Source organism: Hyalella azteca, unplaced genomic scaffold, assembly GCF_000764305.2.
Source record: "Hyalella azteca isolate HAZT.00-mixed unplaced genomic scaffold, Hazt_2.0.2 contig8197, whole genome shotgun sequence".
Lineage (NCBI taxonomy): Eukaryota > Metazoa > Arthropoda > Malacostraca > Amphipoda > Hyalellidae > Hyalella > Hyalella azteca.
This window is the reverse complement of record NW_025938296.1, coordinates 1,444-15,895: the sequence shown is the minus strand read 5'-3', so window position 1 is coordinate 15,895 and position 14,452 is coordinate 1,444. Positions and strand designations below refer to the sequence as shown.

The 14,452-nt window shown below is 38.2% G+C and overlaps 1 protein-coding gene across 1 annotated transcript; it reads left to right on the top strand.

The window, feature by feature from the left end:
- Nucleotides 1-2,582: 2,582 nt before the first annotated feature.
- On the top strand, nt 2,583-14,116 carry LOC125178238 (the record flags this gene model as incomplete). The annotated part of the gene is made up of 5 exons (XM_047881528.1): nt 2,583-2,638; nt 3,828-3,864; nt 4,948-5,029; nt 11,420-11,561; nt 13,961-14,116. Coding segments are annotated over exons 2-5 (417 nt in total), but the record flags the coding sequence as incomplete, so codon positions are not given.
- Between the last annotated feature and the right edge of the window lie 336 nt (nt 14,117-14,452).

Genomic DNA, 14,452 nt, shown 5'->3' with positions numbered 1-14,452 from the left:
TACTGATCTCTGTTTGCTTTCATTCTCTTGGTCTTTTGTATTTCAGTTAAAATATTTTACAACATCTAAAACAAAAAACGTGGGGCGCATATGTATTTAATTGTTTGGTGATTACTTGATATGATGAATATGATGGTTTATTGAACATTTGATAAGTGTATTGCTGTTATATCTGATATGAGCAAATTTTGTTATTTACTGTTGGTATATATTGATTTATCATGTTTCATCCAATATAGGTAGTTTGAAATGTGTATAATATAGAGCAGCTGCTGGCTAAAAATCAAGTAACAGCATAGAGCAGCTGCTGACTAAAAATCAAGTAACAGCATATAGAGCAGCTGCTGGCTAAAAAGCAAGTAACAGCATAGAGCAGCTGCCGGCTCAACAGAGGCCATATGCAAAGTACAGTTACTTTCTACTGGTCCAGCGGCTTCGATGGCGGAGACGACCTGACTTTCCATGACTGGGGTAAGGAGGACAACGAAAACGGCCTACGAGCACGGCCGTGTGTCATACAAAGCGTTGCCATGTAAAATAATCTCAAAAAGACATGTTCTCACATCTCAGTTTTTACTGCTCTATCTTACCGTGTAACTTATCTATTGATTCAACACAGGTTTGCGACTGACTTCTTGATACATGTAGATGTCATCTTTTTCTTGCGAAGTTTTATCCGCCTTAGCATATAAATGTTCTATTTCACGAGTAGTTTGGGTCATTGGTTAGTTCATCCATTACTTAATTTGCAGCAATAATGGGTCAATTAGCGATGGGACATTTTTATGGCATAAATCAGTTCAATCCCTCATAGTTACGCCTAGAATTAAATTATTAACCTCATCCTTCACCTCATATTATACCTTCATTTGGATAAACCAAATACCAGTCATGCTATCCTTAATGAAATTTTTATTGAAATTTTATTGAAATTTTAAAGAAGTGCTAGAACACTTGGGACATGGACAAGGAGCGATTGAGGAAAATAGATAATAAATTCAGAAAAAAAAATCCTTTCTTTCAGAATTATTACAAATTTATTTAATTTTAACCGGAGAGTAAGTAGCACGCGTGTAGCACGGATATACGCTGTGTCAAACTGGGTCAAAATGATTCACACTACGGTTAAACGTGCATCGTTATATTTGTACAAAATTTTATTCATTTCTCTGATCTGTATGTTATCTGACAATCTAAATACTCGTTACAGAGCCGTCTTGTGGATACTTACTATAAATCAATAGAATGTCGATGGTGATCAACTTGCACGTGCAACTGTAATTAAACGAGGTACTGTCCCAGCAGGCATTTGACGTTGAAACAACGTTGATTATTGGTTGTTTTCAGGTTGAAATGCTTAACAACCAAAATTAAACGTCATATCAACGTCGAAATGTCAGCAACAATAGAAGGAACGTAAGACAACATTATTTCAACATTAAAATAACGTCGATACTGGTACGTTGAAGGTTGATTTGTTTTTAAACGTTGAATCATTGTATCTTTCAGGTTTAAATGCTGAACAACCCAAATTAAACGTCATTTTAACGTCGAAATATGAACAACCCTAGAAGCGACGTAAAACACCCTTATTTCTACGTTGAAATAACGTCGTTATTGGTACGTTTAATGTTGATTCATTTTTAAGCGTTGAATCAGTTTGGATTTCATATGGAAATGCTGAACAATCAAAATTAAATGTCAAATCAACGTTGAAATCTGGCCAACACTAGAAGAGACACAAAATAACTTTATTTCAACGTTGAAGAATGGTCAATATCGGTACATTGAATGTTAAGCTATTTACCAGCATGGAACTAATGTTATCACACCGACATTGAATGATATTCATATATAAGAGTGTACGATTAATAACCCGAGAATGCTTTTCAATGTTTAAAGAGCAGAACAATTCTTTAGTCGTTTCTATTGCTCATGCACGCGAGCTGCCGTGGTCAAGGTTGCTAGGCGTCGCGCGGTCCCCAGCGATCCCGGGTTCGAATCCTGCTACGGTCGCGAAAAAGGTTGGATCTTCACCGTTTATTCAACCTGAGAATTAGACGTTGTAGCAATGTCGTAGTAGAAACATTGATTCAACGTTGCATAGTAACGTCAGTACGACGTTTCATGAAAGACGTTACTTCCATTTTCATTCTAAACCTTTTTTCACCCCGACTTCAACGTCGTAATATATATATATATATATATAGGTAGTTGTTTCAACGTCGATTCAACCAGCGAATGCCTGCTGGGATAATCGTGACAGGAGTTCACGGAACGCGGTCTTGTCACGAAACGCATGATGAGCGGCTACGAATCAATGCCGGAACAAGATTGTATCCAGGAAACAATCACTGTTGCTGTGAACAATGTATTTCCAAACATACCTGAACTTGCTGTTAAGTTAAAGCAGCCTTAACAGTCATCAGTTGGGCCTGCGTGGTTGTCGGAAAAGGTCCAAGTTTTCCATGGAGAGACTATAACTTCTCAGGAAGTAAACACTGGCTTCTGTTACTAGCCAACAGCAATCCAGTATGTACCAAGTTCAGCAACTGTTGGCATTTTCACTGTTCCCGTTACCACGTTTTGCTGCCTCTCAGATTGGTAACCGTTAGGCACCAACTAAACCTTGTTTAAGGTAAGAGTTCATTGTCATTGACTAGTTTTCTGCAGTTCTCCTATAAAAAAATAAGAAAAAGAAAAAGTTCAGCAACTACACCTGCGGCCCACAAGGTGAAGGTTCAAGGTTCTTTGTCTAACTTGACAATGCGTCAATTTTTTAGAGGATAATGCGATTTGTGTAGGAACTGCTTTGGGTTTATTTCAGCATATTCATTTGTATACAATCGATTCGTTTATTCTGTTGCAGATTTCGTGTAAATTCCTGATTAATCAGTTTCATATAAATTGACATTTTTCTGTGCTTTTTTCAGATTTTCGTCGACATTGCTAAATTTTTACGTAATATTATTAATAAATATCGTCTCATTATTGATTAAGTTAATCACCTAATTATTAATAAATATATCCTTTATCTCTGGGAGCTTTAATAAATGTTAAGCAACTTGATTTTGTGGGACATTTTTTAAAAAAGAAGATAGAGTTCTGTATTTTGTACCTTCTTTATTAAGTATTGTGCAAAAGTTATTAAACAAATTGATCTTGCTACCAAAAATTATCTAAAGCTTTCCACGATGACGCACTTTTAATAAAGGGAAGAGTTTTTAAGGACGTGGATGTTATCCTTACGTGGTTAAAACTTACTCTCAGTTATTTTTTTTTATTCCCAATATCACGTTTACTTCCAATATCATCATCAAAGAATATCCAGCCAATAATATAAGACTGTTTTAATCAGCGAAAAATCAATCGAAATCAGTCATTGCTTTCAGAATACAACACAATGGCCTAGAGTTTTGTATCTACTTCAGTGTGACCAAAACATTTATTTATGGTGGTACGAATATGCTCGCTTACCACTCGTGTATTTATAGCACTAGAACTTGAGAGATAGGTCCGAACTATACAGCAGATATTTTTTTTTATTTATCAAGCAAAATTGTAATTTTATCATGTCGGAATATTATTAATAATGCATGCGAATCAATTGAAAAAGTAGCTAAATCATAATAAACCATTTCTAATCATTAACATAGCACGTGCATGATGATAACTTAAAGAATGTTCAAATAATTATTGAAATTCTAATTAATTAACCCTAGTTTTTATTTATATGAAAAACTAGGTTATCATTAGAAAAAAAAATTAGATTAAAAAAAATATACGAACAATGTACATGTTCGCAATGAATGAGTTTTCTGTTCCAGATGCGCTCCTTCTGTCCGCCGCTGCTTCTCCTGTCAGGTGAGGTGTAGGAATCTGGTTTCTTCGTCAGTTTCTATGGGCAAAAATTAATGAAGTTTCTGCATCGCGTACGCGATAGGAAAAACGATCCAGGAGAACTCCAAAGAACTATATGTAGATTTTGGGCTGGAATTTCACAGGAGATTCAATAAAAATATGCGTGGAAGTCGTCATTTGTGATAGATAACCCATGGGATTCTTCAAGATTCCATTTAATAACATAGATAACGCAATGCATGTAAAAAGCACATTAATTCATTCCGAATATGTTTATTCATAAATTCATTTCGAATTACATATTAATTTCTAATATGAACTAGACACAGCTTTGAATGGAGGATATCATGAAGCCGTATATGAAATGAATATTTTATGTAGTTATGTTTTATACGTTACTATATGTGTTACTATATGTACTATATGTGAGTTTAGTAAATGATGCTAGGTGTTACTAGAGGGAGTATAGTACATGTTGCTAGGTGTTACTAGAGGGAGTATAGTACATAATGTTAGGTGTTACTAGAGGGAGTATAGCATATGTTGTTAGGTGTTACTAGGGGGAGTATAGTAGTAGATAGCATAATAGGCCTATCGTCACACTTTGCATAAACAGCTCAAATCATGGGTCACCACAACCATTTACCCCGAATCTTGTCTTTACTAGGGGGAGTATAGTACATGTTGCTAGGTGTTACTAGAGGGAGTATAGTACATAATGTTAGGTGTTACTAGAGGGAGTATAGCATATGTTGCTACGTGTTACTAGAGGAGTATAGTATATGTTACTAGGTGTTACTATAGATGGTGTAGCATATGTGAGTAGGTGTTACTAGAAAAAGTATAGAAAGCAACGGGTCAAGTTACTTTAGCAGAAATTAACCGATGGTGGGATCACTTGTACTCACTTATACGCGTATTCAATTTACGTCGTCTTTGAAATTCAGAGCGTGTTCATTAATCGTTACTTGATTATCTCTATTATTTAAGAACCTTCTCCAGCATTTACATATAATTTCAAATTGATCTTAACAAACTGACACTTGAACTTCTTAAAATTTCTATTCATTGTTTCTCGGCCTGAAGTCGGAGCGGTGGTGAGCGTCAACGCGCAGTGGGACTTGCAGCAGGAGATTCAGAAATGGCTTACGGGCGCGCAGGGCAAAGTGTGAGATAATAATTATTATAATTTACCGTAATTCAATACGGACCTGCGCAACTGTTTTTATTTCTTAAAAATGCGAAACCGTTTTTATTTCTTGAGAGTGCGCAACCGTTTTTATTTCTTGAAAATGCGCAACCGTTTTTATTTCTTGAGAGTGCGCAACCGTTTTTATTTCTTGAAATCGCGCAACCGTTTTAATTTCTTAAAAGTGCGCAACCGTTTATTTCTTGAGAGTGCGCAGCCGTTTTAATTTCTTGAAAGCGCGCAACGGGTTTTTTCTTGAAAGTGCGCAACCGTTTTAATTTCTTGAAAGTGCGCAACCGTTTTTATTTCTTGAAAGTGCGCAACCGTTTTTATTTCTTAAAAGTGTGCAACCGTTTTTATTTTTTGAAAGTGTGCAACCGTTTTTATTTCTTGAAAGTGTGCAACCGTTCATATTTTTTTGAAAGCGTACAACCGTTTTTATTTCTTGAAAGTGCGCAACCGTTTTTATTTCTTGAAAGTGTGCAACCGTTTTTATTTTTTGAAAGCGTACAACCGTTTTTATTTCTTGAAAGTGCACAACCGATTTTATTTCTTGAAAGTGCGCAACCGTTTTCATTCCTTCTAGCTAGGACTTATTGTTATTCCAAGTTTAAATTACTGCTGTATAAAAACATGCCAGAATTTAGTTCCACTCTTATTCGCGTATTTTTCTCAATTTATTGGTCACTTTTTGCACTTTCGGTGATATTTAAAATTCCGTAGAATTCCATTATATATATTATCCTCAAACACGAAATATTTTATTGATGGTCTGTTATTGTTAAAGTTTATAAACTATAATAACCATTCTGTCGTTGTTTCTGATATGTGATTAACAGTGTCACATTGTCTGAAAAGTACTCTCTCTCGCTTTCTGGTACCATCTTGAATTTTTGGTAACACACCCTCTTGAATCGACAGCTCAAACTTTTTTAACAGTAAACACCTATTTTATGTGAACTTTTCTTGATAAATTAGGATCAAGATTTTTGAAAGCCATTCAATCCTTACTGACATTGCGAATTGATATATAGTGATATAGAACATCAATGTTTTGATGTGAAGCGGTCGATTAGACGAGAAAAAACTTTTTCAGCTGTTGAAGAAAAATTCGAAGATTGTCGAAATGTGCGTTGTACCACGAAATAATTTACTTCCAATTATCCAAACACATAGCAGTGCCATACTAAATTAGTTAAGTTAAGAACCTTTCGATGGCGTATAAACAATGTAAATTTCTTGAAACGCACGGAGCGGGGACACTGTTTTGCTACGACAAGGTCAACCGTAACCAAGACGCAGCGGCGCGAAGTTTACCCGTTGTCAAGAGCGCCCCGATTGTTCATCGATTTCCTGGCCTTGCTGACAGAACTTTTTTGGTATAGATTAATTAATAATATTTTTATTTTAAATAATTACTTTTATCATGACATAAATCATGTCTCACATTATAAAAAAGAATTTAAAATCCCACAATGCGAGTGCGAGTGTCAAATGTTTGGCGAACAGCGCATGTAGAAATATCATTAAGTCTTGCTTCGCACCATACTGCCCCGGCACGTGCCAGTCACGGTCCAGACCAAATTCTTCAATGAATTTCTATAGAAGCAATAATTTTCACACCATTCGTTCAAGGCACCTGCCGGCTGCCATGCCAGGCAAGGTCCAGCCACGATCAAGGTTTAAGATATTTTGACCGGGAGGTGACTAAATAATTGCCAACTATTTTTTTGACGATTATATCAGATTCAACATACCAGATTTTAACAACATACATACCTATTCAACTGGTAGGTATGTGTTACTAGAGGGTGTACCTCTAGTAACACAAACCCCAGTTCAACTGGTATGTATGGTAGGGATGCACTTGGCAGAGAACGGACCGTGACTGAAGTATTCCTGGCACGTGTCCGGCAGTCTGAAGTGAACCAAGGCTATAGTGAGATGGAAGGGTTAATAATATAATATATTTAAAAACGTATATAATATTAGGTTATAAAAATATTATAATAGGTAAATAATTCAGCAAGTCACAAAATGTAACTGAAAGTAAGTGAACAAAACATAGATTTAATTGTGATTGATGGATTATTATAACCTTATAACTCTATATAAAGATATGATGAGCATTTAAATTGCAAAATAGGTAGTGAAAAATATCCAAAATCTGCATCTTGTTAAGAGGACCTTTCACGGCAAAATTTTGGATTTTGGCGTTTTCCGGTTTTTAGTCTCATCTTAAAGTTGACATTCTGAGTTAAAGTTGACATCCATTAAAGCTGACATTCTCATCTTAAAGTTGACATCCAACGGTACCAAAACCATCTCGGTAGGTTGATTTATGCATTCACTACAGATCCCAAAAGGGGGGCGGGTGTCCGGCCCCCTTCAGTAAAGTCAAGGGAGTAATTACACGGCCTTTCAATATAAAGTAAATCGCCTGACGTAAAGCGGCCAATTAAGCCATTCTCCAGTTACTATACTCATCTTAAAACTGCTTTTCTGACGCATTTGACGGTACCAAAACCATCTCTGTACGTTGAGCTATGCGTTCAGTACAGATCCCAAAAGGGGGGCGGGTGCAAGGTTCTTTAACAAATCCCTATGGAAGTAATAAACTACCAAACACTTTAAATAGAGCGTCTACACGAAGTGCACCTCGACCTCAGTTACCCCGCAGACAGCATACGAGGAGGTGCACTAGCACTTGCTCCCAGCATCCTCGAGTGGAATCGAGCTCCAGCAACGTCTAGTTTCGTATCCTTGCTACATTTAGTGCTATGCAGATGCTCCCGCGCCTTTGTCGGGCTGTAATATACATTCACAATTATGGTCACGGAGTTTCAAAGCTACAGCGATGAGACATACACCATTCGATTCGCAATTAAATTATTTAGAGATTGTCGGGCCACTTTTTTTCGATTTCGTTATAGTTTTGAAAATATTTTGAAAAAAGGGGGCGAAATGTGGGTAAATTTTGAAAAATTCAATTTAAAAAAATAGTCATAAAAAGAGAACCAAGAAAAAATTGAAAAAGTGGCCCGATAATCGTTAGATAATCACTTTACGCATCGAATGATACGTGTCTCGATGTCGTAGCATGTGATTTGCAACAGTTATAACTTTTTTGAGTACCCCCCTTTTTGGCCCCTTTTTGGCCGTTTTCTATGAATTTCACGTTTTCTTTCATTTTTTCGAAAAATTCACATGAACAAAAAAGTCTTAAAATTCTGTTTTACATATGTGTACCAAGTTTGGAGACGATCCTTCCCTAAATATAGAAAATTGGATTTTGGGCTGAAAGGTCCCCCTATGTTTAGACCTAAATTCGGGGGGAAATGGTAAATAAAAGGTTCCAATTGACCGATAATATTACCGTCTCTCTACTATATACGTGCCTAACACATATATTTCAAATACAAACGAAATAAATAGTAGAACAGTAAACCATATTTTTAGTCATGATTACATTACCAAACTGAAAAATTCAGGATGAAAACTATTCTAAAACGAGCTATACTGGGATTTGAAAAATGTATAAATTTAACCCAATATAACCATGATACTATAACGACACAGCTCCAACTATACAGGGTGTCCCAAAAAAACGATACCCAAATTTGAATGGCTGTAACTCGAAAAGTAATAGAGTTAAAAAAATGTGGAAGGTCAGGATATGTTTCCTGTGTTTTTTTGCATCTCGCTACCAAAAATCAGACAAATCGATGTAGCCATAAGCGTTTGATAGAACTTTCAGCGACATGTGCTAAAATCGTGCTTGCGCAAAGTTTTAGTAAGATCATTTTGCATACTCATTACGTTGTCTTTACATGTTTTCTTTTCTCTGTTTGATTTTTAGCGCATTTTCTCATTTATGAAAAAATGCACTATTGTGCTCGCCATGTCCGCCTGTCCGTCCGTCCGTCTGTCTGTCCGTCCGTGACTTCATGTTTTCGTCGGCGAGAAATGCGCTCTCTGTCACTCACTGCAGTGAGTACTGAGTTCCATTTTTTTATCTTTGGTGAGACAAAAACATGGCAATCTTTGGTGAGAGGCAATCATGACAATCTTTGGTGAGACACAATCATGACAATCTTTGGTGAGAGACAATCATGGCAATCTTTGGTGAGAGGCAATCATGACAATCTTTGGTGAGAGGCAATCATGTCTAAGGACTAAGGACACTAAGGGAGCTAAGGACTAAGGATATCAAGGGAGCTAAAGACTAAGGATACCAAGGGAGCTAAGGACTATGGATGCCAAGGGAGCTAAGGACTACAGATGCCAAGGGAGCTAAGGACTAAGGATACCAAGGGAACTAAGGACTAAGGATACCAAGGGAGTTGGTACGAAGTGGGAAGTTGGTGCGAAGCGGATTATGAGTAGAGGTGGGTTGTGTGAAAAGAGGATTAAGCGATGGCGAGTATGAGTTTAACATTAGTTACTCGAGCCTATGAGCAGCATACATCGGGTATGATGTATGCGATAAGAAATCAATACCGATTTACAACTTCAAATTGTTGACCGAAGCCAAACTGATTACTTACATAGCTGAATCTTCAACAAATATGAGGTGTGGCAAGCAAAGACGACCTCGCACGGCCCGCACTACAACACACAATACAGACCAGCACCCAGCTGCGAGGGTGCTAAGGTAAAAAATTTCAATACTTCACGGTATTGTACACGATTCAATCGAGTAAAGATTTAGACAATTATTGTCAGTTATAAAGATAAGAGCCCCTCTCAGGCATTTCTCATTACGTACTGTGAAGGGTTCTGATAATTTAAGTAAATAGTTGAGAGGAAACAAATATAAGTGTGAATACGCGAGATTATTCTTCGACTATCAGACCGACATACTCCTTCGACAGTGACTATAACATAACCGAGTTTTGGCCAGAGGCCCGAACTGGTTCTTCTCTATTAAAACGCCCAATCCTTTTGTAGAAAAGGTACTTCCACACCACAGAATGGTCTCGTATCTATGATCCGTAAACAATCAGCTCTGCAGCTTCTCAGTACATTTCACGGATTAGTCGCACAGACTTCTCAGTACATTTTGTCAGGGCCTATTCGCTAAATAAATAAATATGAAAGTAAAGCCGTCGATGGCCCCAAACACTAACGTATGATTGGATGATAAAACTCTTCCTATTAAAAGAAGTATGAATAAATACTGAATGAACAAAAATAGTTACTTTAAACTATCTGTCTTCGAGTACATAAGCAAACATAAAACCGTGAGTCCTCTTCAGCCCGACTATCAAAGTGAACCTAACCAAGTCCTTATTTCAGAGCCTTTCTGCACACACAAAACAAAAACACAAGTTTGGAACTACCCAGTCAAAAATCAAAGGGGTATCGCCGACGTGTTTAGGTAGATTAAGGTAGAGACGCTCGGTTGGGGCGCTCGAGTAACATCTCCGCATCATCGGCGAAATGTTCATTTTTTATGCGCGACGGTTCGCTCTTAAACGGCACGCGGCCGCGGCGCGTTTCATAGACTGACCGCGCGTGGCAGTGCCTCTATCATAGGCGCAACGTGCATGAAACTCCGGCGCAACTTACATGGCCGCCTCCAACTATTTATTTAAAAAAAAACCTCGGCGGTATATCGCCGAGATTATTGCCTCTGCACTACCATACTGGATATGCATACACATTCATGTGAACGTGCATGCATTTCCAGTATGACAGTACAAGCAAAGAATCTCGGGATATACAGCCGAGGACATATTAAAATGATCAAATACTAATTTCCATAAAGCATAAACAAAAGTAAGGTTTTGAATGAAACGATTGGCAGCTGAAAAAATGTATTGAAAAAACATTTAAAGGTCACAGCATCGAAGTGATAACCGCTATGCCAACGTTTTATTTGAACTAGACTCTCAGGTCTCAGTTTAATGAGAGACTAATCAACACATGGCGAGAATTGACCATCTAGTAACAAGTTGTCGGAAGTGTGAAACTGTGAACGTGTCAAATGGTGACAGGAGCGGTGTTGAAGATGACTGCACATTGCGACGAGTGGGGGAACTGGATGCCAAAGAGGAACATTCAAACATGAGTGGTAGCGTGCAGTTAATTATGCATGTGCGAAACATTCTAACAGACTAACACATAAACTTTGCGCAAGCACGATTTTAGCACATGTCACTGAAAGTTCTATCAAACGCTTATGACTACATCGATCTGTCTGATTTTTGGTGGAGAGATGCAGAAAAACATAGGGAACAAATTCTGACCTTTCAAAATTTTGTAACTCTATTACTTATTGAGTTACAGCCATTCAAAGTTGGGTATCGTTTTTTTTGGGACACCCTGTATAACTGAACCCTAGTGTAAACCATATAATGGCCGCAGGATGTCGCGGCTACTAAACTCGGAAGCATACAACGCATCTTTCAACGCCTCCTTCAAGGAACTGTTGACGCGCGGCAACCTGAGCTCCCTGTCCATGGACGAGGCTAGAGCCCTGCCGTCCAACCTGTGGCGTTACTACGGGGTGAGTACGTGTGACGTGAGAGATAAGCGTGAGCTCGAGGTGAGTGTAGGGTGAGAGATAAGTGTGAGCTCGAGGTGAGGGTAGGGTGAGAGATAAGCGTGAGTTCGAGGGGAGGGTAGGGTGAGAGATGAGCGTGAGTTCGAGGGGAGGGTAGGGTGAGAGATGAGCGTGAGTTCGAGGTGATTGTGACGTGAGAGATAAGCGTGAGTTCAAAGTGAGGGTAGGTAGATTTGAGGCGAATACGAGTATATGACCGAATGGTGAGGTCCTGCGTGGCCTGGGACTGCCAAAGCACATACTAAGGACTAAGGACACTAAGGGAGCTAAGGACTAAGGATATCAAGGGAGCTAAAGACTAAGGATACCAAGGGAGCTAAGGACTATCATCGGTATACGATATCATCAACGGTCTTTTGTTCAACAGGAGTGGATGTCAAAGTTTAAGTTTAGGTTCGAACACCAACTTACGCACGCACGTGTTCGATTGAGGAATCGATTATATATATATAGCAGCCGAAACATGGTCGTAAGTAGCAGGCGGCCCCTCATTTGTAAACAACTTTAAAGTCTCGCGCAAATTATCGCCGATGGTCGCAGAGCGGCCCGTCCATCGCCTCCCGCCGACGAGCGCAATATCGCCGAGGTTTGGGAGAAGCGGCCAATCTGCCGTTGCGCGCTCATAATCGCCCTCCACGCCGATAAACAACGGCGCCACGGCCTTAAATTTTAACTGGGTAACGAAACAAAATACAATAATCAACGCATAAATATAACACTGATCATATAAGATTAATAAAGAAGCAACATAACTAGAAATATTCACGATCACTATAGACATCAGTTAACATCACTGGCACAAAAATGAACACGACTAAAAAAACACGTACCTCTAGGGCGGAAACAAAAATCAGAATGGTATAACATTACGGACCCCTGCGCGAGGTCACGTCAGTGGTGACTAAAAACCTAGACGAGAAATAACTACTTAAATATTTACAGGAGCAATACATCCCCTTGCAAGGTCCCCTTCTTACAGGATCTTTTTTTATTAGGACATCTGAGGAGAATAAATCCATTACTAATATATTTCATTAGAAACAAAAGGAATGATTATTTTTGTGAATAAACTTTACAAGATTTATCTTAAAATTATGAAATAATTGGTTCAGTAAAGTACAGCTGTGAAGTAAATCACAGATCATTGAGCATAGAATTGATACGTGAGTCAACCCATTAATTTACTGACGAACAACTAGTTTATATTCCCCATTATGTTCACTAAAACTTTGCATTTGTTCGTCTACACAAGTAGAACAACATTCTTATTCTGTTCACCGCTGAAGCTTTCAAATTTTTGCTCAAGTCTCGTTGTATATCAAATACGACAAAAAAATCGTGATGCCTTTCTGCGTCATCTACGTTTCATGCGAGTTTTTCCATTGCATGATTTTCATCTGTGAAGATAAAATCTCTTTAGCGTTTAGCCAACCACTTCCAAGAGAGTTGTATCTCTTAACTTGAGCATGTGGTTTAGATTCTCTGATCGCTTATAACTATCGCTTCTGAATTGATTTCTCATCCAACTTTGTAACAACTACAGTTTTATCATTCCTTCAAATAACGCTCAAAACAGAATTTCCAGTTTTCAACCGCGTTTCGGCTACCAACATTATACTAATAAGAAATTCTTCAATTAATTAATAATGCGTTAATATTGATAACTTTCGTAGCCCTGGCAACCATAAAGTTGGTTCCTTTTCTCTCGCTTCTGAAAAATATTGCTGTGTGTTCATACAGCTGTTGATTTTAATCCAATCATTTATTTTAACATTTTGAAGCTCTTATACAGGGTGCGGCGCGGGAACTTACTTATTTGAATTGCGCGCCACGTGGCGGCCATTAGTCCTAGGAAGGTGGCGCCATGCGCAATATGGTGCGCGGGCTATGAAGTTTTTCGTCCACTCAGTTCAGTTGCGACCATGCAGTGGTCGAGAGAGGAGCGCGCGTTCGCAGTCTCTGTGTACTTTTCTAGTGGCCGGCCTATCGTTGCAACCCAGCGTGCGTTTAGGAGGCAGTTTAATGTCGCGCCCACTGGTCGTGTTCCTGGTCGTACATCAATCGTTCAGTGGGTGAATACTTTTATGAATACAGGCAGTGTGTGGAAACAAAAACCAGGTCCTTCCTGGAGGTCACCTACAAGATGTAATATTCAAGAATTAAACTTGTAAGTAAACCCAACGAAACTTTAAATGTAGCTCTTTGTAAAAAAGAAAGAATTAAAACGCTATCTTTAATACTTTTTACTTTGTGATTTTTTTAAAAGAGTAAGTTCCCACGCCGCACCCTGTACTACAGTCCTTTTTCTCTGATGCAATTCATTTATTCACAACACTTTCCAGGCGTATTCCCTGCTCACGCTGAAGAACAGCACACTGGACCTGGTGACGCCGTATTTGTCGCAACGCATTAAGGATGAGATGGAATTCTTAAGGAAGGTTAACATCACTGTACCCCAGGCCATCGACCGGCTCAAGAGCGTGTTAATTGACACTAGCGTGAGTATTTTAATTTATTTGATGTTTTTGTTCGTTGTATTATGCATTTTCCAATGAAATAAATATTTTTCTAGCATTTGGAACAATGGCTTTCTAAAAACTTAGATCTTCTATATACTCAAGCCAGATATATACACTATCGACGAATCCAATATTTAATCAACTATATGGCAGTAGATAAATTTTTGACGGGTTAGACAGAAATTTAGAAATTGTGACATATATAATTGTTTATCATCTATATCTTACCATGTATATTTTGTTGACGTTCTTTCTAAATAGAAATTTAACAACTTCGTAAATTGTTCAACGGTAAAATCACGTGCCTGTACAGGG